The sequence below is a fragment of the Miniopterus natalensis genome, chromosome 3 (genome assembly GCF_054644295.1).
Source record: "Miniopterus natalensis isolate mMinNat1 chromosome 3, mMinNat1.hap1, whole genome shotgun sequence".
NCBI lineage: Eukaryota > Metazoa > Chordata > Mammalia > Chiroptera > Miniopteridae > Miniopterus > Miniopterus natalensis.
Genome location: NC_142083.1, coordinates 86,961,148 through 86,984,648, shown reverse-complemented (window position 1 = coordinate 86,984,648; position 23,501 = coordinate 86,961,148). Strand labels below are relative to the sequence as shown.

Here is a 23,501-nt window from a genome sequence, read left to right as displayed (position 1 = left end):
TTATAGAGTACCATTTCAATCAGTTTTTCAGTGTATAATTTTATGGAACTTGACAAGCTGATTTGATTCTAAAATGTATATGTAAATGCAATAGGTTGAGGCCAAGATGTTTAAGTAGAGAAACAAAATGAAGGGGGTTGTTGTGAGATGTCAAAACGTTACAAAACTGCAGTAATTAATGTTATATTGGTAAGTATAGGATAATGTGATACTGCCAAGTAGAGCAGTATAGCAGAGTCCAGAAACCTATACATCTATATATACATAGACATATATGTGTGTGATATGTGATGGAGATTGTTTGGCAGATCATTTGGGAAGTGACTGACTTTCAGTAAATGGTGGTTTTAATTTGCTATTTATGTTGGGTGAAATATGAAAAAAAATGGATCCCTTTGTCAGGCTATACGTAAAAATCAATCTCATGGATTAAAGAACTATCTAAGGAAAATTATGAAGCTTTTAGATGGTAATATAGAACGTCTTCATGAACTTCAGATAAGAAAAGATTTCTTAAGACACAAATACCCTTGCTGTATAAAAGAAAAGATCAATTTTACCACATTAAAATTAGAAACTTCTTTTCTCCAAAAGCACAATAAGGATAGTGAGAAGACAGGAAGTCTATCTGGTACAGTAATCATTCATTTAGCATTACTCAAATATTTACTCTTTCTTTTGCTCTTCATTTCTTCCTGTATTTTTATCTTTGCATCTGGGATAATTTTGCTTCTGCCTGAAGAACTCCATTTATTTATTTACTTATTTTTTATTTCTTCTCAGGATAAGTTCTCTCAATTATTTATCTGGAAATACCTTCATTTTGTCTTTATTTTTTCAGGATATTTTAACATAGGTATTGAATTGTAGGTTGACAGTTATTTTCTTTCATCACTTTAAAGATGTCAGTATGTTGACTTCTATAATTTCTGTTGAAAAGTTAGGCAGCAGTCTTATAGTTGCTTCTTTGAAGGTCATGTCTGTATTTCTCTAGCTGCTTTTAAGATATTGTACTTATCTTTGATTTTTATCAGTGTGATGATAGTTGTGGGATATTTTGTTTTGCTTTTTAATTTATCCTGATTTGGGCTCATAATCCTTGATTTTGTGGCTTGATATCTTTCATCATCCTTGGAAAATTCTTAGCCATTATCTCTTCAGATATTGCTTCTTCACCATTCTATTTTTTCTCCCCTTGTGATAGTCGAATTACATACTTCTCTGTATACTCCACCTTTTCTGTTCTCCATGCTGGTGTCTGGATATTTTGTACTAACCTCTTTTCTAGTTTATTAATCCTCTCTTCAGCTAGATCCAAGTGGCTCTTAAGTCTATGTAATGAGTTCTAATTTCAGTTTGTTTAATTTCCCGTTCTCCCCTTTCCTTTGGATTCTTTTTTTAAAATTAATTTGAGAGAAAGAAACATCAATCAACATCCATCGGTTGCCTTCCACACACACCCCAACTGGGAATCGAACCTGCCACCTTTTAGTGTATGGGGTGACTCTCTAACCAACTGAGCCACACCGGCCAAAGCCATTGGATTCTTTTTTATAGGTTCAAGTTCTCTAGTGAAATTCTTCATTTTGTCATCCATATGTTAAACATTTTATCATTACTATTTTCTGATGCATTTCTCAGGACTCTTGTATCTGGGTTACTTTGAATTCTATTCCTATTTGCCATTTTTTACCTTTGTCCTGTTTCTTATTACACCTGCCAATTTTTTATTTGAATCTTGGACATTATGTATTGAAAATTGTAAAGGCTCTAAGTGATGTTATCTTTCATCAGAGTGGATTCACCCTATACTCCTGCTCTCAGCAGAGAGAGGGACACAGCCTCTATCGATGCTTTTAAAATATGCCTACACACCCAGTCGGGCATGGCTCAGTGGTTGAGCATCGACCTAGGATCCAGGAGATCAGGGTTCAATTCCGGGTCAGGGCACATGCCCAGGTTGCGGGCTGCAGCCAATCAGTGACTCTCCCATCATTGATGTTTCTACCTCTCTCTCTCCCTCTCCCTTCCTCTCTCTGAAATCAATACAGATATATTTAAAAAATAATAATAAAATGAAATGAAATTGCTGTTCTTTTAAAAAATATATATATGCCTACATATTCTTTGATACTCGTCCCTTTAAAAAGGTGGAGCCTAATTCCACATCTTGGATTATACTTAGAGACAGCAGATAGAATATAACAAAAGTGACAGTGTGTAATTAGATCATAAAAGACATAGCTTTCTTGATTTTTCTTGGATCAGTTACTCCCGGGCAAGGTAATTGCCATGATAGCATGGCAATAAGCATAGGTTACTTGAGGAAATCAAGCACCCTATGCAGAGTCCCACATGGTGAGGCACCCTGCCAACAGCCATGTGAGTAAGCCATTTTGGAAGCAGAACCTCCAGCCCCAGTCATGCCTTCACATGACTACAGCCCCTGCCAAGTCAACACCCTGACCGCAACCCATGAGATTCTAAGCCAACACCTCCCAACTATACTGCTCCCTACTTCTTTACCCACAGAAACCATGAGGCAATAAATGTCTATTTCTTTAAGCCATATGTTTTGGCATAAATTGTTATTAAGCAATAGATAAATCATACATCATTTCAGCCTAGTAGGAAATGGAGCAGAACTGAGGCTGATTTGCAGTCTTTATAAGATAGTCTATTCTGATTTTCCCCCATTCCTATGGTATAACCCTTCAAGAGTTCCACTGAGAAGCCTGGGGTGTTTCCTGTGGCTTCCCCTCTGTTGCTGGTCTTGTATTCCTGTTTTTTCCCCCAGGATAGTTCACTGTGATCTCAACCACTTCCTGGTTGGCTTCTTAGCATCCCTTCACAAGTGCCTGAAGAGGAACACCAGTGGCAAGTTTCTAGTTTACTTCTCTATACCCTCCTCCTCTCTGGGATCTTAGTTCCTCAGGTCCTGGCTTCCACCACAGCTTTCTGATCTCTTCAAACAGATATTTAAGTTTCCTTTTTCCTAAAGAAAAATTTTAATATAGCTTCTCAAATTGTTTGTGTCGGGGACAGGGAGGCTACACTACATAGCACTGTATGTACTTTTCTATACATAAAATTTATTTTAAAATTTTAGAAAATATTTAAGAAATAGAGGAACTTATAAAAAAGAAAAATTTTGTTCCCCTCATTATAAATCTAGAGAAAGCCAAGTTTAATTGTTTTGTCTGATGGCTCAAGTATTGAAGGAATTAGTGCCATTATTAACTATGTATGTATTATAATGGTTGCATTTAGAAGTTTAAGGATTTTTCTTTTTAAAATGTGAAAAGCAGTAACAGCTGAGCTGAAGAAGCTCACAGAAGAGAAAGCTTATGGACCAGAACACATATTTGATAAAGAAGGAACTTGCTTAAATGGGAAGAAAATATCTTTATGTACAGTCATTTCCAAAGACAAAAAGTAAACGTCAGGGTCTAAGACACCCAAGAACAGACCACTTCACCAATGTTGATTTAATGAAACATTAGTATTGTCTAAAAAAATAAGTCTTGCATTGAATTTCTCATGAAGAAATGTTTACAAAGATACAAAGGAGAAAAAAGTTACCAGCTATCATATTTTAAGAAATTTCCTACTGTTTTACATATGTTTTTCCTCTTTATTCTTTAATAACATTTATTTAACCTTAATAATAAACTTGTCCCTCTTTTATAGATGAGCAAACTGAGGCAGATTTCTAGCCCCCAAACAGTCAGCTAGTAAAAGGAAGAGTTAGGATTTAAACCTAGTCAATTCTGTCTCCAAAACCCATAGTCTTAAACTACTAAATTATAATTTTACCTGGAGAATTTTAATTACTAATTTTAGACAAAATTTTTTCTCCAAGGCAAAATGCAAGTAGAAAACATGTTAAGTGCATCCAGAGGACCATGAAAATCATCAGTATCCTTAGCTTTCCTCCCAGATGTGGTTCATTTAAAAAAGAGCCATCATCATTGACAGTAGTCAGTGGTATAGTTTCATGAAAGTTACATATCTTTAACTGCACATGGAATTCTAATTAGATTCCAGATTTATAGACGGATTCCTCCAGATAAAGATTAACACACACATACACACACAAACACACACACACACACACAGAGTTATTAACAGAGTTAATGTAGGATACCTACTGACTACACAATAAGTGTATAGCTTGATGAATTTTGACAAAGCCAAATACATTGTGAACTATCCACCCAGATCAAAAACATTACCAATGGCATCCAGTCTGGTTTATGCCACATTCCCAGTCACCAATCCCACCCTTACTTAAACCAAACTAAGCAACCGCCGCTAACACCATAAGTTGTTTATGTTTGCTTTTCACCTTAATATAAAAGGAATCACACTCAGTGAACCCTTTCTTGCCTCTTTAGCCCAGTATGTGTTGTGAGATTCATCCAGGCTGTTGCTTAGCAGCAATAATTTATTGCTATATAATGTCTATCATCATTGCTATATAATGTCCATCATATGAATACAACACAATTTACCCATTCACAACTCTTGATAGGCATCTGGATTTGCAGATGGAATAAATGATGACCACTAATTTTACTACAAACATTGTTTTACATGTCTTTTGGTGAATGTACTTACTTACATTTCTGTTGGGCATTTGCCTATAAATGGAATTGGTAGGCCATAGGGTATGTGTATTTTCAGGTTTAATAGATACTACCAAACACTTTACCAAAGTAGTTGTACCATGTTTGTTACCCTCCCACTGAAAGTACATAAGATTTTTACTCCATATTTTTGCCGATACTTGGTATTATCTGTCTGCCTATTTATTTTAGCCACACTGGTGCGTTTATAGCATCACATATTAGTTTTAATTTGTATTTCCTTCTAATAAAGAAGTTAAGCACATTTTTATGTTTGTTGGCCATTTGGACATCTTCTGCATGTTTTTCTTTTGAGTTGCCTTTCTTTTTCCATTCTTTTGTCAGATATGTTTACTATAAGTATCTTTTCCCACCCCAGATCTTCCCGCTTTCACAAGAGTGTCTTAATATAAATTGACTCTTCTTAATTTCATTGTAGTCATTTTCATAGATTCTACTTTTCTGATGTTCTTTTTGTTTTAACTATATTCTCTATCTTTCCTCAGTATTCTTAAAACTGTTAATCGTAGTTTAATGCCATTGTTTTATAACTCCAGTATCTGGATCATCTATATATGTTTCTATTGGTGTTCTGTCAGTTTCTGATCATTGGTTTCTGTCTGTTGGCATACTTGGCGATTTCTAAAAAATTGGTGAGGTTCTGAATATAGCATCTTCTTATAGACAAGATTTTTCTCTCCTCTGGCAGATAGAGCAAGGCCTGATACCTAATCTACTCAGGGAACTGTAAATTGAGACTTGTTTTCATTTTGGTGATGCTCCTCCTACTCTTGTTCATTCTGGTTCTTAAGACATAGCCCTCTGTGGATTCTAGCAAAGTATGAAACTACAAGAGGCTAGAGAAAACCATTGAAAAGGATGCCAAACATGTCTTGGCAGTTTTACACGGGTCAGACATTTTGCTCTCCAACTGACTATAATGAAGAGACTTACAATATCATGGAAAAACAGGTAGAGTCCGTATTAGATGGGTGTAGCTATAGGGGAGCTAAATTAGTCTTGGACTAAAGACTGCAGTGGACCTACCAAAAAAAAAAAAACTAAAATGTCTCAAGGAATCAAATGAATTCTGAACAATTCATCAGCAGAAAACAAAAGTCCAACACTCTTTGAAGGGATGAAACATCATCCAACTGTAAATTTTACAGTGTCTGACATCTAATCAAAAATTACTTTATAGTCATGCAAAGTAACAAATAAACTGTAACAAGGAGAAAACTGAAATGATGAAAACAGACATAGAAATAATATGGTTGATGGACATAGCAGACAGCATGAAACTGCTATTATCAATGTAGTGGAAAGTGTGAACATGATGAGAGAGAGATTTTTTTTAAAAGACCCAAATACCCAAATTGAACTTCCAGAGATGAAAAAGTCCATAAAGTGAAAAGTACATTGGATAAGACTAACAACAGAACAGATAATTATTGATTTTTTAAATCAGTGAAATAGCAATAGAAACTTTAAACAAAAGCATGAGAAGAAAAAGACTAATAAAAAAATGAACATAGCATTAGAGACCTATGAAACACTGTCAAGCAGTCTAATATGTGTATCATTGGAGTATCTCTAGGCAGGGGGTGAGGGAATCGGAAAGATTGTTCCTAATTTGGTGAAAACTCTAAACCCATAAATGTAAAAAAATAAATTAATTAACAAACTTAAGCAGAAGAAGAGTAAAGATAAAACATACCATAATCAGATTGCTGAGAGTCAGTGGTAACAAGAAAATCTTAAAAGGAGCCATAAGATCAGGAGACTTCTCACTGTAACTATATGCAAACTAGAAGACATCTCTAAAGTATTGAAATGGAGAGACATCTCTAAAACATTGAAAGAAAAACTGTTCATTCAAATTTCTACACTCGGTGAAAATATATTTCAGATGTGTAGAGGAAAAAAGGATTTTTCACACTAAAAAGTGAAAAGAATACATGAGCAGCAGACCTGCACTACAAGAAATGTTAAAGGAAGTTCTTCAGGCAGAAGAAAAATAATACCAGATGGAAATTTAGATCTATGCAAAGGTAAAGTAATGAAAAGTGCTGGAAATTAAATATATAGGATAAATACAAAATTTTCTGTGTCTATATAGGATATATATGTGTGTGTGTATATTATACTACCTCTATAATATGTGGTGTTTATATATATATATATATATATATATATATATATATATAAACATATATATATATGTTTTTATATATATATGTAAAAATATGTCATACTATTTCTCTATTTTTATGTACAAGCAATAAGCAGTTGGAATTTGATATTTAAAATCAGTACCATTTACAATAATATCAAAGAATGGTACACACAGGGATAAAATTCCTAAAATATCTGTAAGACATAACTTTAAAACAACAAAGTAGGCTTCAGATTTCCGGTCCAGCATGTAAGGAGTCATCCCTTTATTCTAACAACAATTGAAAAGCTGAACAAACTAAAAATATCAACAACTCTTCTTAGATCCATCAGAGAACTAGAGTCACAGAGCAAACTTCTGCCCCCCAAATTGGAAAGACAAACAGGCAGAAACTGAGAATCACAACCTACTGGAATTGGAACAGAAACCCATAAGCAGAAAGCTCCACAAGAACTAGTGGAGGTTTCTGCTTGTATGAAAATCTAAAACCCTGGGAGTAGGAGGACAGTTATAGGGGGACCCCACAGTTTTGTGAGTTTTACCTCCAGAAGCTCCTCACAGTGAATATTGGAGAAAAAAATCCCCTCATGTTTCCAGCAGGTGGAAGGTAAAAGGAACCTTTTGAAATACCCCAGCCAGAGCTCTCTCTTAACACAGCCTGCCTTCAGGAGAATCTATTATCAGAGCTTGACTTACCTAGGGGAAAGGAAATACCCAACTCCTGCTCCTGTGGCCTTCCACATGGAAGAAGGAAAATACCCAATTCTGAGCCCCTCTAGCCAAACTGTCTCATCTAAGGAGGGGAGGGGAGGACAGGGAGGGTACTGAAGTTCACGTTCCAGGGGCACAGACTCCCTAAGAGACTGAAACCTAATTATGGACTAGTAGAATGCTTCCCCTCTTCCACATCTTACCACTACATTACTAAAGGCCTGTTTCTGAAGCAGTATAATGTTATATATGAAAGTGGACTCGAATTAGTTGTAAATGTGTTTTGCAAACTCTAGGGCAGCCACTAAAAAAAGAAGTATGATTGATAATGCTAAGAAAAAGCAAATGGATCATACAAAATGCAGTTTTATTTATAATTCCCAAAACTTGGTGGCAACCAAGATGTCCTCCAGTAGGTGACTGGATAAATAACTGGTTCCTTCAGACAGTGGAATATTAACAGTGCTAAAGAAGCAGCAGCAGCTATCAAGCTGTGAAAAGACATGGAGGAAACTTAGATGCATATGACTAAGTGAAAGAAGCCAAGCTGAGAAGGCTACGCACTATATGATTCCAACATATGGCATTCTAGAAAAGACAAAACTGGAGACAATAAAAAGATCAAATGTTGCCAGGGTTACGGGAGAGATGAATAGGCAGAGCATGGGATTTTTAGGTCAGAGAAACTACTCTGTATGGTACTTTAATGGTGGATTCATGTCATTGGGATGATGCTCTAACCCGTTGAGCTACCCAGCCAGGGCTGGTGGTTTATCTATTAAGTTTATCTTTTACAGTTTCTATACATTTGTCAAAACCCGTAGAATGTACATTAAGAGTGAACCTTATTGTAAACTATGGACTTTGGGTGATAATGATGTGTGAGTGTAGGTGCATCAGTTGTAACAAGCGTACCACTTTGGTACAGGATTTTGATAGGGAGGGTGGGGAGCCGGGGCATAAGGAGAACTTTCTGTACTTTCCACTCAGTTTTGCTATAAACCTAAAACTGCTTTTAAAAAGTTTATTAATTTTTTTAAAGTACAAAATATTGCTGAGAGACATTAAAGGAGACCTAAAACTATATAGTGAGATATGCCATATTTACAAATCAGAGAATTATTTATGTAACTTCACCAAAATTGTTCTGTAAATTTAATGCAATCTCAATCAAAATCCTGGCAGCATTTTTTGTAGAAAGTAACAATCTGGTTGAAAACTTACGTGAAATGAAGACCTAGAAGATGAAAACAATGTTGTAAAAGAAAAACAAGTTAGAAGACATAAACTACATGAGTTCAAGACTTACTTTCAAGCTATAGTAATGAAGACAGTGGTGTTAGCATAAGTATAGACACATAAATCAATGGACAGATTAGAAAATATACTTATAGCCCATTGGTTTTCAACAAAGATGCCAAAGTAATTTAATGGTGAAAAGAGAGTCTTTTCAACAAATATTGAAATAACCAGAGGAGTAAAGTGAACCTCAACTCTTATCTCACACCATATGTAAAAATAGCTTGAAATGGATTATAGATCTAAATACAAAACCTAAAAATTAAAAACATCTATAAGAAAATGGTATAGAAAATTTATCTAGCAATTTTATGGGCTTAATGAAGTTTGTGTCAAGATTTTCTTAACAAAAATTTTGATTTAAATGTCAACTCATAAAAGTGGTATCAGGGTCAAATGGGAGCAGAAGACAGTCTTCTAACTCAGGGTATTTCATAACCATAATCAGTATCATTTACCATCAATGCCTCAGTTTAGTAAATGTCTGGTAAATATTGCTACTATAGTGATATAATGTAGTTGCAGAATTAATTTTTAATAGCTTTGTTCTAGTTCTGTATAAGAGTCAAAGTATCTTAATGGGTTTCTTTGATTTATATGTTGTTTCGTTTTCATGAAGGCAAGTATATGTGCTAGAGTGACTTTTTATATTTCACACACTTATGTATATTGTATACTTAGATATAATGTGTTTGGATTCATTGTAAGTAGATCTCTACTGAGTGTTAAGGGCCTATCATTATTGTATGTCCTTGACTTTTGGTCATATACTTGGTAATACATGGAGTTTCTTGGGTATTTGGTTTTATTATTTCCATTCCTTCTTCCCCCCCCCACCCCCACAGCCTCCACCCCCCACAAATTATTAGATTAAAATATGTCATGTGTGAAATGTTAAGTTAGAAGAATTCTAACCATTGATTGTATGTTTAAGCCTAATAATGCATGCTTAGTTCATTTTTGTTTTTAATTTCTTTTATCATTTTAGTAACGATGATGTTATGCTGATTTCTGTGGAAAGCCCTAGTTTGATAACACCAATTACATCAAATCTAACAGGTATCTTAAGTTGATAAAAATGTGATCTATCAAATCAGAAAGCTTCAAATCAGTACTTGTTTAGAGAATTGAATATTATCTTTTAATAAGATAAAATTCTACTCTCAAAAATGTTTTATTTTTTATTTATATTACCTAAATAAATAAATGACTTCTCAATATAATTGAAGTTTCTTTTTAACCCTGTTTATCAATTTATGGCCTTTTGTTTCTTTACTGTTTGTTTAATGGCTTTATAAGTTATAAAACTACTTCCCTTTCATATACATTATTTTCACTTGTTTGTTCTGGCCTGTGTTGGTGCTTTTGTTTTTTAATTTTTATTTTATTGATTTTCAAGAGAGAGAGACATTGATTTGTTGTTTCACTTATTTATGCATCCATTGTTGCTTCCTATATGTGCCCTGACCAGAGATCCAACCCACAATATTGGAGTATTGGGATGATGCTCTAACCAGCTGAGCTACCCGGCCAGGGCTGGTGGTTTGTTTATCTATTAAGTTATCTTTTACAGTCTACTTAAAATTTAGAGTTTGGCTATTCTTTTTTTTTTTTTTTTTTTTTTTTAATTGATTTAGAGAGAGAGACAGGGGAAGAAGAAACATCGATTTGTTGTTCCACTTACTTATGCATTGATTGGTTGATTCTTGTATGTGCCCTGACCCGGGATGGAACCTGCAACCTTAGCGTATCGGGACAATGTTCATACTTATGTATACTTATTACACTTTAACCTTAAATTTCCAATAAATTTCCTTCAAAATAGCTCTCTTGTTGGCCCATAATTTCCCATTCAGAATTCTCCATTTCCTTTTCATTTTTTATGATATATTAGAGTATTTGCATCTTAATTTCAGAAAGTTTTGCCTCCACTTATACAGCTACTTAATTGCCCTTCTGGTGTTAAGATTGTGAATAAAATAGTTTAAGTTATTTCTGAGGCTTTCTTACTGGTTCTATGAAGAATGCTCAGCCATCTCAGGTAGTGAAAATATACTGACTAAAAAATGTGTACATTTCCAAGTTTATTTCCTCAAATGCTATTACAGATAGATTTTCAAGAATTACTAATATAGTTGTAAAGTTACAGAAGGACAAAATCTTTTGAACCAAAATTAGATTTATTTTTAACTTGCTCCTCAGTCATTGGAATAGGTAAAACCGATTGAGTTACTCCATGATTGTATAAGAAACGGCTAATTAACATTCCGTTATTACTGTGTTCAGCAGTCATATATTAAAGTTCATAAATATTTAATAGTTTAATAAACTTGTCAAGTGTTCATATTTTAATAATTTTCTTTCAGATACTGGAAAAATTACATCAGGAAATTCTAACAATTCACCTAATGCTGATACTGAAGTTATGGTAGGTAATAAATATTGCCTTTAAATGTTGTTTATTTGAATATGTTAGTTCTAGTAGTTAGCATAATCAGGTTCTAGTCTAGCTTACATTAAAACCAAACAGCTAATGATAAGCATATTTTACAGTCGTACTTACCAAATTAACTTATTTGGACTCTGCCTAGTCATATTCTCAGAAACTGTACAGTATTTTATGAGGTTCTTTTTCACAGGATAGTTAAACCATAAAGACTTATAGAATGTTCAGTCTCTAGCTTCTATATGGTAATTTAAAATGATGAACTTTATTTTTTTAAAAACGTTTTTCTGCTATTGAGGCAAAAATTTTTACTTTTTTAACCTAACTTTTTAGACTATATTAAAAAAGAACCTTGATTCTGTGATTGACCTGACGAAAGAAGGCCTATCAAACTGCAGCACAGGTAAAGGATTTGTCTTTCTTTTTTAAAAAAGAAGGAAGGGTGACAAAAAATGCATTTGACCTGTTTATGAAGTTTGTTTTAGTGTGTGTGCTTATAGCTCGACACAATTTTTTCACATGTATAGATTCATGTCACTGCTACCACAAATTACACAACTGTTCTATCACTACAAGATTCCCTCATGCTTAACCCTTTTATAGGCACCCACTTCCTGCCCCCAGTGCCTAAACCCAGACAGCCATGAATCTGTTTCTACCTTTATGATTAGGTTATTTCATGGATGTTATATAAATGTGAAGATGCAATGTGTATCCTTATGAGATTGGCTTCTTTCATGTAGCATGATTCCCCATGAAGGTTATCTAAGTTGTTGGGTGTTCTAGTGGTATTAAATTTTAAAATATATATATATATATATCTTTTTTGATTTCAAAGAAAGAAAAGGAGAGGGAAAGAGAAACATCAGTGATGAGAGAGTCATTAATTGGCTGCCTCCTGCACACCCCTAACTGGGGGTGCAGCCCACAACCCGGGCATGTGCCCTGACAGGGAATCAAAACTCAGTCTCCTGGATCCTAGGTCGGTGCTCAACTGCTGAGTCAGGCCCAGCCGGGCAGTGGTATTACTTTTTATTGCTGAGTAGTATTCCATGTTACGGATGTATAGTAGTTTATGTATAATAGTTTATCCATTCACTCAGTGAAAGATATCTGGGTTGTTTAGTGCTTTTATGAATTTTTTTTTACCTATGGCACACACGTTCGTTTCCTTAACTATAACAATAGCAGTTGTGAGAGGATGCTAGGGCATAAACAAATCCAACAAAAGGCAGTGGGGCAAAAAAGGAGAGACTTTATTCAAATAACAGTTTGCAAACCTTTGAAGACAAGGCCTCAGGTAGAAGAAACCAAAAGTGCTCTCCCAAAACAAAGGAGAGGCCATTTTTTATGGAAAATTTCCCACCCGTGGTTCCCTTTTTAGCCTGCCTCATGTAAGTGAAGTTTCCAAATTGTACAGTTTGGATTGGTCAGTATAAATTCAAATACGGGTACATTTTGTACAGTTCTGATTGATCAGGGGCAGGTCATAGTCTATTGGTTGGATAACATGGCAATAACAGAATAAAGAACTTCTCTGCAGTAATTAACTCAGGCAACAGCGTAAACACACAGGTCATAGTGTGGGGAAGCAGAATTCAGCTTGTGGTTCTTCCTCTACTTCAGAGGCCCCTGTCAGTAAACAACTAGATTCTTAATTTTGACTTTAGGCCCAGTAAACCATGGAGAGTCCAAGTCCATCTGAGTAGATGAATTCCTTCTTGGGGTTCACAGGTATAACATGAAAATGTAGAGGAAGAGTGACAGCAGTGCCCTGTTTCTCAGATTTAAACACAGAGAAATAAAATATAATCCCCTGGGGCTGGAAATCAATTATAAGGTATCATCTCTTTATAACTGTACTTGAATGACTCTTTTTAATGTTTTTATTGATTTTAGAGAGAGAGAAAGGGAGAGGGAGAGGGAGAGAGAGAAACATCAATGTGAGAGAAACATTGATCAGCTGCCTTCTGCATGCCCCCTACTGGGAATTAAACAGCAACCTGGGCATGTGCCCTGACTGGGAATCGTACCAGCAACCTTTTGATGCGCCGGACAACGCTCTACCAACTGAGCCATGCCTGCCAGGGCTGTGGTACTTTTTTGATGAAATATTTGAATTCCACTCATTAGCATTAGTAAATTATGTAATATTTTTAAATGGAGATTAGTATAGGAAGCATATAATCCAGTTCCTTCTCCTTTTTCAACTGTGGATCCAACAAAAGTTGGAACCATTGGAATCTCCAGGTACCTCATAATAGAATTTTAAAACCCTTCAATTTCCAGTTTCAAGATGAAGATTTGAAAAATAAATTGGAGTAGTCAGTTACTTTTTAATGATTACTATTACTAAGTTGTTTCTAAACAACATAATATAGGATTTTGAGATACAGTAAAATAAAAAGTAAGAATGCAGATTAATTCAGTGCCTAACGAAGTATATCATACTTCTAATTTGGGTACTTCAGTTTGAAATCTAGCAATTAGAAAGAGAAATCATGCTAATTCATGATGCCAACTCATGGTAATGTCAGTTTATCTTTTAGAATGTCCAATTCTGACTAAGAGTCAGGTCAAACTTAGACCATATCCTGTTTTGTCTGAGAATCAGATCCCCTATGCGGCGGAAGAACAATCACTCCAGAGCTGATAATGTAACAGCAAAAGGGACTTTTATTCCAGCTAGCTGGGGTTCAGTCGTATCCAACACAGTGGAATTCTGACTCGAACCCCGATCTAAATTTACCACAAGCTTATATAGGGCTACAGTGAGCAAGCAATCATTGTCAGTTACAAAGTTACATGGGTTATAAATTCTTTAGGAAGGGTGGGCTCAGGATGTTTCTCAACCACAGGTGCCTGAAGCTGGAGTGCACCTGGTATTCGTCAAACCCACCGATTTAAATTAATTCCTGGAACTGCCTCCACCCTCTGCAGTTTACTGAGTCACTCATGTATGCCTTTTGTCCTGCCCTGGGGCCTAGGGGCCTGCCTCTGTCTTGGTGGGTCCTCACATTCCCCCCTTTTCTTTTTCCTCATAATGAGGAATCGTCCTCATTCGTATGAGAGGGTAGGGAGTGGTACTGTTGCTGCAGTACCATTAACTGGATGGTATTAACCCTGTCTTTGACAAAAGATATGAGTTTGTTAAAAATGCAAGGACCGACAGTAAGTAATAGGAGCAGGATTATTAATGGTCCTGCTAAGGTTGAGATAAGGATGGTTAGCCAGGGAGATTTATTGAACCAAGACTCAAACCAGCTCTCCTGGGCTTCCCATTCCCGTTTTCTCTTTTCAAGCCCCTCTCTCACCTTGGCCATTGACTCTTTCACTGCGCCGGTGTGGTCGGCGTAGAAGCAGCATTCTTCTCCTAATGCCGCACATAGGCCCCCTTGTTGGAGAAATACTAAGTCGAGGGCCCACTGATTCTGTAAAACCACCTCGGATAGGGAGTTCAGAGACGCGGTAAGGTGGGAGATGGTTTTCCCTATTCTGTCTATATCTTCATCTACGGCGGCCCTTAGGGAGCTTAGTCCCTGATGGTGAGTGGCTAGAGAAGCAATGCCCGTTCCTGCTCCCGCTAGCCCTAACCCAAATAGGGTGGCTATGGTGATGGCAGTAATTGGTTCGTGGCGCCTCCTTGGAGAGGCAGGGGGTTGGGGCCCCCAGTAAGAGAACATTTCTTCTGGGTGATACAGTACTTTGGGGAGTACCGCAACCATTACGCAATACTCACTACTGGCATCAAAAACATTCTTGCTTAAACATGGGGTCAGCCCTGTTTTAGAACAAATCCACCATCCCCCAGTCGCTGGTATGGTCCACTTAGCTGTTAGAGTGGCATTGATTGAGCTACATAACTTGCTTAGCTGAGGGTACGGTTCCTACACACATTCCTCGTCAGGACACCTCCTGGAGGGTTAATCCAACCCTCCTGTCCCCCCAGTTACACTCGGTAGGAGATGCGTCCTCCAAGGTGTTAAATGTAGAATTTAGACCAACAGCTTCATAGAAAGGGGGCCGGATATCATAGCAAAGCCAGCAGGAGGTAGTTACATTTGGGTTGGAGGTATTCAGAGCGGCATAAGCAGTTGTTAGGAGCTCCCAAAGGGGCTCGTTTCTTTCCCCCGGGGTGGTGGTGGGGGTGGAAGTAAACTTATACATTCTTTCTGCTTATCTTAAGCTTCAGTGGGTCCTCTTGATGGGGCTCAACTCTCCAGCTGGTTCGGGCGGTCTCCTGTTCCCTGGCGCTGGCCTTCCTGATGTGGGAGTGGTGGATCCAGGAACCTATACTGTCAACCTTGAGGGCAGTGGGGGTCACAAGAAGCACAACATAAGGCCCTTTCCAGTGAGGTTCTAGGGTTTTTGTCTGATGTCTCTGCACCCATACCCAGTCTCCGGGCTCAATCCCATGTTTTGGGTCGGAAGTCGGCTCCAAATCCCTATGTGCTGCCGCGACGGCAGGCCAGATCTCCTTCTGGATAGCTTGTAGTGCCTTGATGGCCTTTGTAAGTTCAGCCAGTTCTGACAGAACCTCCCCCTTGGGTTCTGGTCCGGTGGGGTACACCGGGGCGGGGGGGGCCCTACCGTAAAGGATTTCAAATGGCGTGAGGTTAAGCACATATGGGGTATTTCTAACCCGGAACAGGGCATAAGGTAGGAGCGTGACCCAGTCCCCGCCAGTTTCTATTGCCAATTTAGATAAAGTCTCCTTGATTGATCTATTCATCCTTTCTACTTGCCCGGAACTTTGGGGATTATATTCACAATGTAGTTTCCAATCAGTCCCCAAGATCCGGGACAGACCCTGTATGATTTTGCTGACAAAAGCAGGGCCGTTGTCTGAAGCTATTTTCTCAGGCACCCCGTATCGTGGGACGATATCTTCTAAAATTTTCTTTGCTACTATGGAGGCAGTTTCTCTCTTTGTGGGGAATGCCTCAGCCCACCCAGAAAAGGTGTCAACTAATAGATATTTATATCCGTACCTTCCTGGCCTTACCTCTGTAAAGTCTATCTCCCAGCTTACCCCCAGCTTCCACCCTCTCCCCCTCCTACCTGAATGTTGATGGGTTACTTTTCTAGACTTCATGACCTGGCAGGCACGACACTGGTCGATCGTTTCTCTGAGAGTCCTTCTTTGATGGTGAAACCGGAGCTTGGCGGTCTCTAAGAGGTAGCCCATTTTCTTTTCTCCTAGATGTGTAGTCTGGTGCAGATGTAGGATTAGATGTTTTCCCAGGTCCTCTGGCAGCAGCAGTTTCCCTTCAGGGTCTTGATACCAGAGGTCCAACCCAGCCTCGGTGCCTGCCTTCTGAGTGACCCACTGGATATTGTCCTTGGAATACAATGGGGTGGGGGGTGGCTTACCCATGCCTGGTGGTGGGAGCTGCAGACTCAGAATGGTAGTTGTACCGCTTTTCGCCACCTCACACACCGCAGTATCGGCCGCCTGGTTTCCTGCTGCCTCCGGAGCTCCTCCCTTCTGATGGCCGGGGACACGTACGATGGCAATGGCTTTCAGTTTCTGTACCGCCGATAGCAGCCGTAAAATGTCCTCCTTGTTTTTAATCTCCTTTCCTTCAGCAGTGAGGAAACCTCGCTCCCGATAGATTGCCCCGTGGAGATGTGCAGTCCCAAAGGTGTATCGGCTGTCTGTGTGAACAGTGAGTCTCCGTCCCTCTGCCCGCTCGAGGGCTTCGGCAAGGGCTATCAGTTCTGCTCGCTGGGCCGATGTGCCTCTCGGTAGCGCCTGGGCCCAGACTATTTCCCCTTTCTGATCTACCACTGCCTCTCCCACGTATCGCTTCCCTCGCTCTACGTAGCTGCTCCCGTCTGTATACCAAGTCAGGTCAGAATTGTTTAACGGCCGGTCCCGTAAGTCTCTTGGAACCGCCGTCACCTCGGCTAGGATTTCTGAGCAGTCATGTAGCGGGGCTTCCAGATCAGGGAGTAGGGGGCGGGGTTCAGGGCAGCCAGGGCTTCAAACGTGACCCGGGGCGGATCTAATAGGAGGCCTTGGTAGTGAGTCAGCCGGCATTGGATAGTCACTTACCGGGGGGGTTGCCTTAATATTCCCTCTATTGCATGGGGGGTGGTGATCGACAGTTGCTGTCCGAAAGTCAGTTTGTCAGCGTCATGTACTAGTGTCGCAGTGGCAGCTATGATCCATAAGCATGGAGGCCATCTTGCTGTGACGGGGTCCAATTTCTTTGACAAGTAAGCAACCGGCTTTCTCCAGGGTCCCAGAATCTGGAGCAATACCCCCTTAGCTACCCCCTTTCTTTCATCTACAAATAGCTGGAAAGCCTTGGTCGGATCAGGTAGCGTTAAGGCCGGTGCTTCCAGTAGGGCCCTAGTCACTGTCTTCCCCGGCCACAAGTACCCGAGCAGCCTCTCTGGGCTTAAACTCTGTGCCCCCTTTGCCTGGCCCTCCGCGGGATGGGCACTCTGACTTCCAATGTCCTTTTTTCTTGCAGAGGGCGCATTGATCTCTCCCTAGTCTGGACTGTCGTGGGCCTCGGCCAGCCTGCCAGGGTTTCTCCTGCCTAATCTTTTCCAGTCCCTCCCTGGCGCCTGCAAAAAATATCTTGGCTAGTTCTTTCTGGTGTCTTCAATTTTCCTTAACTTGAAATTCCCTATCTTCTTGTCTAATTTTCTCCATTCTCTCCTGATCTTCCCTCCTGAGCCTGTCTGCTCGTTCTTCTGGTGTCTCCCGGTTGTTATACACTTTCTCTGCTACTTTTAGTAAGTCCTGCACTGACTGTTCCCCGAGCCCCTCTATCTTTTGTAATTTCTTCCTAATGTCAGGGGCTGCTTGGTTCACAAAAGCTAAGACTACCGCGGCCTTGGATTCTGCGGCTAAGGGGTACATAGGAGTATATTGCCTGAAGGCCTCATAGAGTCTCTCAAGAAAAGCTCCCTGAGTCTCATTGGCTTCCTGCCTGACTGCATTTACCTTTGCCAAATTAGTGGACTTTCAAGCCGCAGCACGGAGACCGGCCATTAGAACCTGGCGGTACACTCGAAGACGCTCCCTACCTTGATCTTGGTCGAAATCTCAAGTGGGACGGTCCAGGGGAAAGCCTTCATTAATGAGGTTAGGTTGAGTGGTGGGCCGCCCATCAATGCCCGGGACTAGCTTCCGAGCCTCCGCCAGGATCCTTTCTCTCTCTTCGGTTGTGAAAAGAACCTTTAAAAGCTGTTGACAGTCATCCCAAGTGGGATTATGAGTAAAAATGACAGCAATTAATTCCTTGGGGTTCTCAGAGAAAGGCGCATTCTGAGATTTCCAATTGTAGAGGTCACTGGAGGAGAAAGGCCAGTATTGGTAGGCTCGCTGGCCGTTAGCCCCTACAGGACCAATGGCTCGGAGAGGAGAGCAACTGTGGAGGAAGGGCCCTCTCCCTCTCCTGGCGCCGTGGTCTCCGCAGTTGTTTGGCAATGCTGTCCCCCCGGGGCCCTGAACTGGAGACTACAGCTTCTGGTCCTGCCGGTGGAGGAGCATAAGGGGGGGAACCTCCTCTACATCTAGATCTACGAGGGAAGGATAAATGCCGTCATCGGAGAGAGTAGGTTTAGGAGGAGCTGATGGCGCTGGCACCGGGCCATGGGAGTCCGTAGGCTGAGTCTTCACGGTCACTGCCAGCACCTGGGCTCCTGTTGGTTCGGGAGGCAAAAAAGGTTTTAACCAGGAAGGGGGGCTTTCAACCATCACCTGCCATATGAGAATATATGGGAATTGGTCAGGATATCCGTGGGGTCCACCTCGGTTTACAATTTCCCGGACCTTCTTAATTGTGGGGAGATACAGTGTCCCCTCGGGTGGCCACCCTACCCCAAACGTCGGCCATTCTACCGAACAGAAGGTCTGCAGTTTTCTCTTATGGACTTTCACGCCATAATTTCGTCCTCGGGACCTAAACTCGGAAAAATGGTCAACAAAGACAGAGAGTGGGGTGGGCTGGGTCTGTCCCATAGCCAGGTCCCAGATGAAGGGTCCAAAGATACCTAAACAGAGCAAACTTGTAACAAAGGCTACAACAAAAATTCGACACGACGTAGACGACAGTGAACAGAAAACAAAATGCCAGCGCATTCCCGTAATTTCTCTCTCTGACCCACTCTTACCGAACGGCGCCCACCGTTCTCTAGCGGGTTCTGGAGCCTCGGGGACGTCTCCCCGGCTCCCCCGGCGGCCTTCCGCGCGTCCGCACAGGCACACTGCCAGGATTTACGGGACCTTCCTAGGCTCCCTTGCCTAGGGTCACACGGATCGCTCTATCGATCCACTCGGGCCTCTCGACCCCTAAGAGTCGCCCCCAAGTAACCGTGGCTCCCTACAGAGTATGTCCCTATATCAGCAGTGGAGGGTTGCCTAATCCTCCGCCTGGGGATCCCAGGCGAGCCCCCAAATGTTATGTCTGAGAATCAGATCCCCTATGCGGCGGAAGAACAATCACTCCAGAGCTGATAATGTAACAGCAAAAGGGACTTTTATTCCAGCTAGCTGGGGTTCGGTCGTATCCAATGCAGTGGAATTCTGACTCGAACCCCGATCTAAATTTACCACCAGCTTATATAGGGCTACAGTGAGCAAGCAGTCATTGTCAGTTACAAAGTTACATGGGTTATAAATTCTTTAGGAAGGGTGGGCTCAGGATGTTTCTCAACCACAGGTGCCTGAAGCTGGAGTGCACCTGGTATTCGTCAAACCCACCGATTTAAGTTAATTCCTGGAACTGCCTCCACCCTCTGCAGTTTACTGAGTCACTCATGTATGCCTTTTGTCCTGCCCCGGGGCCTAGGGGCCTGCCTCTGTCTTGGTGGGTCCTCACAATCCCACATTCCCAAGCTTGGTTAATATTATCACCAGCTCACCCAGTTTCCCAAGCCAGAAGTAAAAGTCACTTTTGACTTTTTTTTTTTAACAGATCTAAGAAGATCTGCTTCATTCCACTATCTAGTCAGTTTTCAAGCCCATCAGTACTGCCTCCTGAAAAGCGAACAGATCTGGTTTATATATTTACTTATTTCAGAATTCTATCACCTTTAGCCTGGTGTATTGCCATAACTTAGTAACTAATATTTTCACCCTACTTATTGCTTTTAATGAGACTTCCAAGCAACAAACTAAATATTGTTTCTTATATACAAATCTAGTTGTGTTTTTATCTTTAGGATAAAATCTGAACTTAAGATATATAAATCCTTAATGACTTAGACCATGAAAACTTTCTAGCTTTATTTCTACAAACTGTTGAAAGAAGGAATGTTAGTTATGGACAGCCATATTTGTTTAAAAAATTTTTTGTATGAAACTGTACACTTGAAAATTTAAAGGTTATTTGTGTCAGCGCTTGTGTGATGATTAACATACAGATTATGATTTTACAAATCTAGTTCTAATTAATTAAACAGCTTAAAAAGGTTGTACAGACTCCTATAATTATAATCATAAAGTCATTTCCTCTTCCAAAAAGGTTTTTTAGCACCAGTAAATAAAGTGACTAATTAAATTTGAAACACAATGCAGACTTTTAATTATCCTTGTCCATCAAAATTAAAATACAAATAAAATATTTCACTTGGGGAAATTCAAAAAGTATACTAAACAGTTATATCATTGCATACATAATGGATCTAAAATGGTTTTACTGCTTATTAGATATGTTCGGAAGTTATTTCTGAAATGTTTGAAAGTTAGCTTTTGCCCAGCCCTACAACTTTCCCACATGAAGCCCCTTTCGTACCATCGCCATATATATATACTCTCCCTAGTTGTTTTCAAACCATTCTCAAGCCCACTAAACCCTCTTTCTCTCCCTCACACCCACATTTTTCCTATTTTCCCCCTTTTCTTTCTTCCTCTCACCATCCCCCGTCCACTCTCCCTTCTGTCCCTCCTCCTTCCCCTTCCCCTTCCCTTTCCACAGTCCACAATTCCTATCGAGCTAATTCCCTCCAGGCTAACACAGACCTCAGCAATAGATTCCTCCAGCCTGCATGATTTTTTCCAGGACTGTGTGTTGCACATATTCAAACAAGATTGTAAATAGCTTTGTGTTTGCAGACATCCTTATTGACCTAACAGAACAGAATCCACCTCTAGGACCACTGAGCCGGGAGCCCTTTCCTATGTGTAATTTTTTCCTGGTTCTCAGTTATACGATAACTGAACTGTTTACCTTAAGTGGAGAATTCCTGTCACATTAAAGGAAAACTCTCTGTATTTGGTAACTTTGGATCTTGAACGTTTATCAAAAGTTACCTTCAGTTTTATAATTTTAGTTCACATTTAATTCCACCCACAATGTAAACTATTCTTTCCTTAAAGGCTAAGGGATTGATTGTTGCAGATAAATTTAACTTCTTAAACCTTGTGTTGTTCACAGAAAATTCAGTATCCTTGCTGGAATCATCTATGAAATCTTTTTCAATCTCAAGAGAGACAATCCCAGTGGTGCAAAATGCAACCGAGGTACTGATATGAAATGCTCTGTAAGGGATAGTCATTCCAAATTGAGTGGACATGGAATTGCCCATTTTACTCATGAAGAAATATTTGGGTCACGTTTTAGCTTAGAAAGCATTTTAATGTGCTTTTAAAAAATGTGTTATTTTAACTCTACTTACACAATTAAAATAACTTAATTGAATTTTCCAGAAGGTACAGAAATTAAAACAAATACATTATTTTACTCAACAAATTAGAAAAGATTTTTAAGAGTAGCAGCCATTGTTGATGAGAGTGGAGGAAAATGGGTGTTCTTGTACACACACTTTTCATGTAAATTAGCACAGTGTTTGGGAACACAATTTGGAAATGAAATGGAATATTACCCAGAATGTCTGGGACGTAACCCATTCTGGATTAGTGTGATATTCCAGAGTGTAGAAATCTTAACTCCAAAAGAAGCTTAAGCCTAAATAGACTGGATCCAGCCTTACATATTCTTGAAGCATCCTTTTGTTCTTATGATTCTGATAAATGGATTGAAGAATGGGAAATAATATATTGTAGAACTGCAGTTGACCACTTTAAAATAATTAGAACCCACCAATTCAGCTTGCTGAACTTTTTATAAATGTGTTTCAGGTTCTTGAGTCCTTTGAGCATCTGCCACCTCTCCCAGCACCGCCACCACCATTGCCTGAACTGGTAGACAAAGTCCGAGATACACTTCCTCCCCAGAAGACTGAGCTCAAAGTGAAACGGGTGCTGAGACCCAGGGGCATTGCCCTAACTTGGAACATCACCAAAATCAATCCCAAGTGTGCTCCTGTGGAAAGCTACCATCTCTTCCTGTGCCATGAGAACCCTGGTATAAAGTTAATTTGGAAGAAAATTGGAGAAATTAAAGCCTTACCACTCCCAATGGCATGCACTTTATCACAATTTTTAGCTTCCAACAAATATTATTTTGCTCTCCAATCAAAAGACATTTTTGGGCGATATGGACCATTTTGTGATATAAAATCTATCCCTGGGTTTTCTGAAATTCGTAAGTAAAAGAAAAGACTTCAATAATTATATATTGTACTACATTTTTTGTTTTTTTCATATTTAAGTTGTTTGTTTACAATGTTCTTCTAACACTATTTGCCGGTTAAGATTGTGAGCCCTTTGTATAGGGACAGTCCTCTTCCCTATGTTGTAATGGCCTCTAGTTTCATGAATTTCTGATTCAATAAGTACTTCTAATGGATATGTTCCAAAACATACACTATCATGGATCCTCATCACTAAGCTGTGCTGTGTACAGTACTTTCAGTGACTACAGAGCTGCTGCTGCTATCAGAAGCCTTAGGATACAAGCAGCCACCATTTCCTCTGTTAACCAGCTTTTGGTGACCTGCTTGTGGTCAGTATAGGTACAGGGAAAATCAGCTCTTTACTGAGGACAGATCATCCCTGGGGTGCATCTCCACCACGATTTTATGAAAATAAAAGTCTGTCCATTCTTTTGAAATTCTAAGGGCTATTAATTTGTGCCCCTCCTTCTCTTTTGTTATATCAATCATTTGGGGAAGTAGTCTGGAGATTTTCCCTAAATCTGTTTGTATACTTATACATGTAATAAAATTAGATAAGCATTGTGTGCTGTGTACACAAGACATAGAGTATCTTTTATAAAAGCATTATCCAACCCACTGTTTCAGTTGAGGAAATGGAATTGTCAGCCTTAGAGTTAAGGCTTTAATTTGCTGATTCCCTATTGCTACCCGTATTTGCTCA

General features: G+C 39.5%; 1 protein-coding gene across 1 annotated transcript in view; it reads left to right on the top strand.

The window, feature by feature from the left end:
- Nucleotides 1-23,041, top strand: part of ATF7IP2 (activating transcription factor 7 interacting protein 2) — a 40,646-nt gene extending 17,605 nt beyond the window's left edge. The window contains exons 6-10 of the mRNA XM_016197587.2: nt 9,803-9,873; nt 11,181-11,242; nt 11,594-11,663; nt 21,658-21,743; nt 22,362-23,041. Of these exons, the coding sequence (XP_016053073.2) occupies nt 9,803-9,873; nt 11,181-11,242; nt 11,594-11,663; nt 21,658-21,743; nt 22,362-22,775 (703 nt within the window). The 3' untranslated portion in view covers nt 22,776-23,041. The remainder of the gene's footprint in view (nt 1-9,802; nt 9,874-11,180; nt 11,243-11,593; nt 11,664-21,657; nt 21,744-22,361) is intronic.
- The last annotated feature ends 460 nt before the right edge of the window (nt 23,042-23,501 follow it).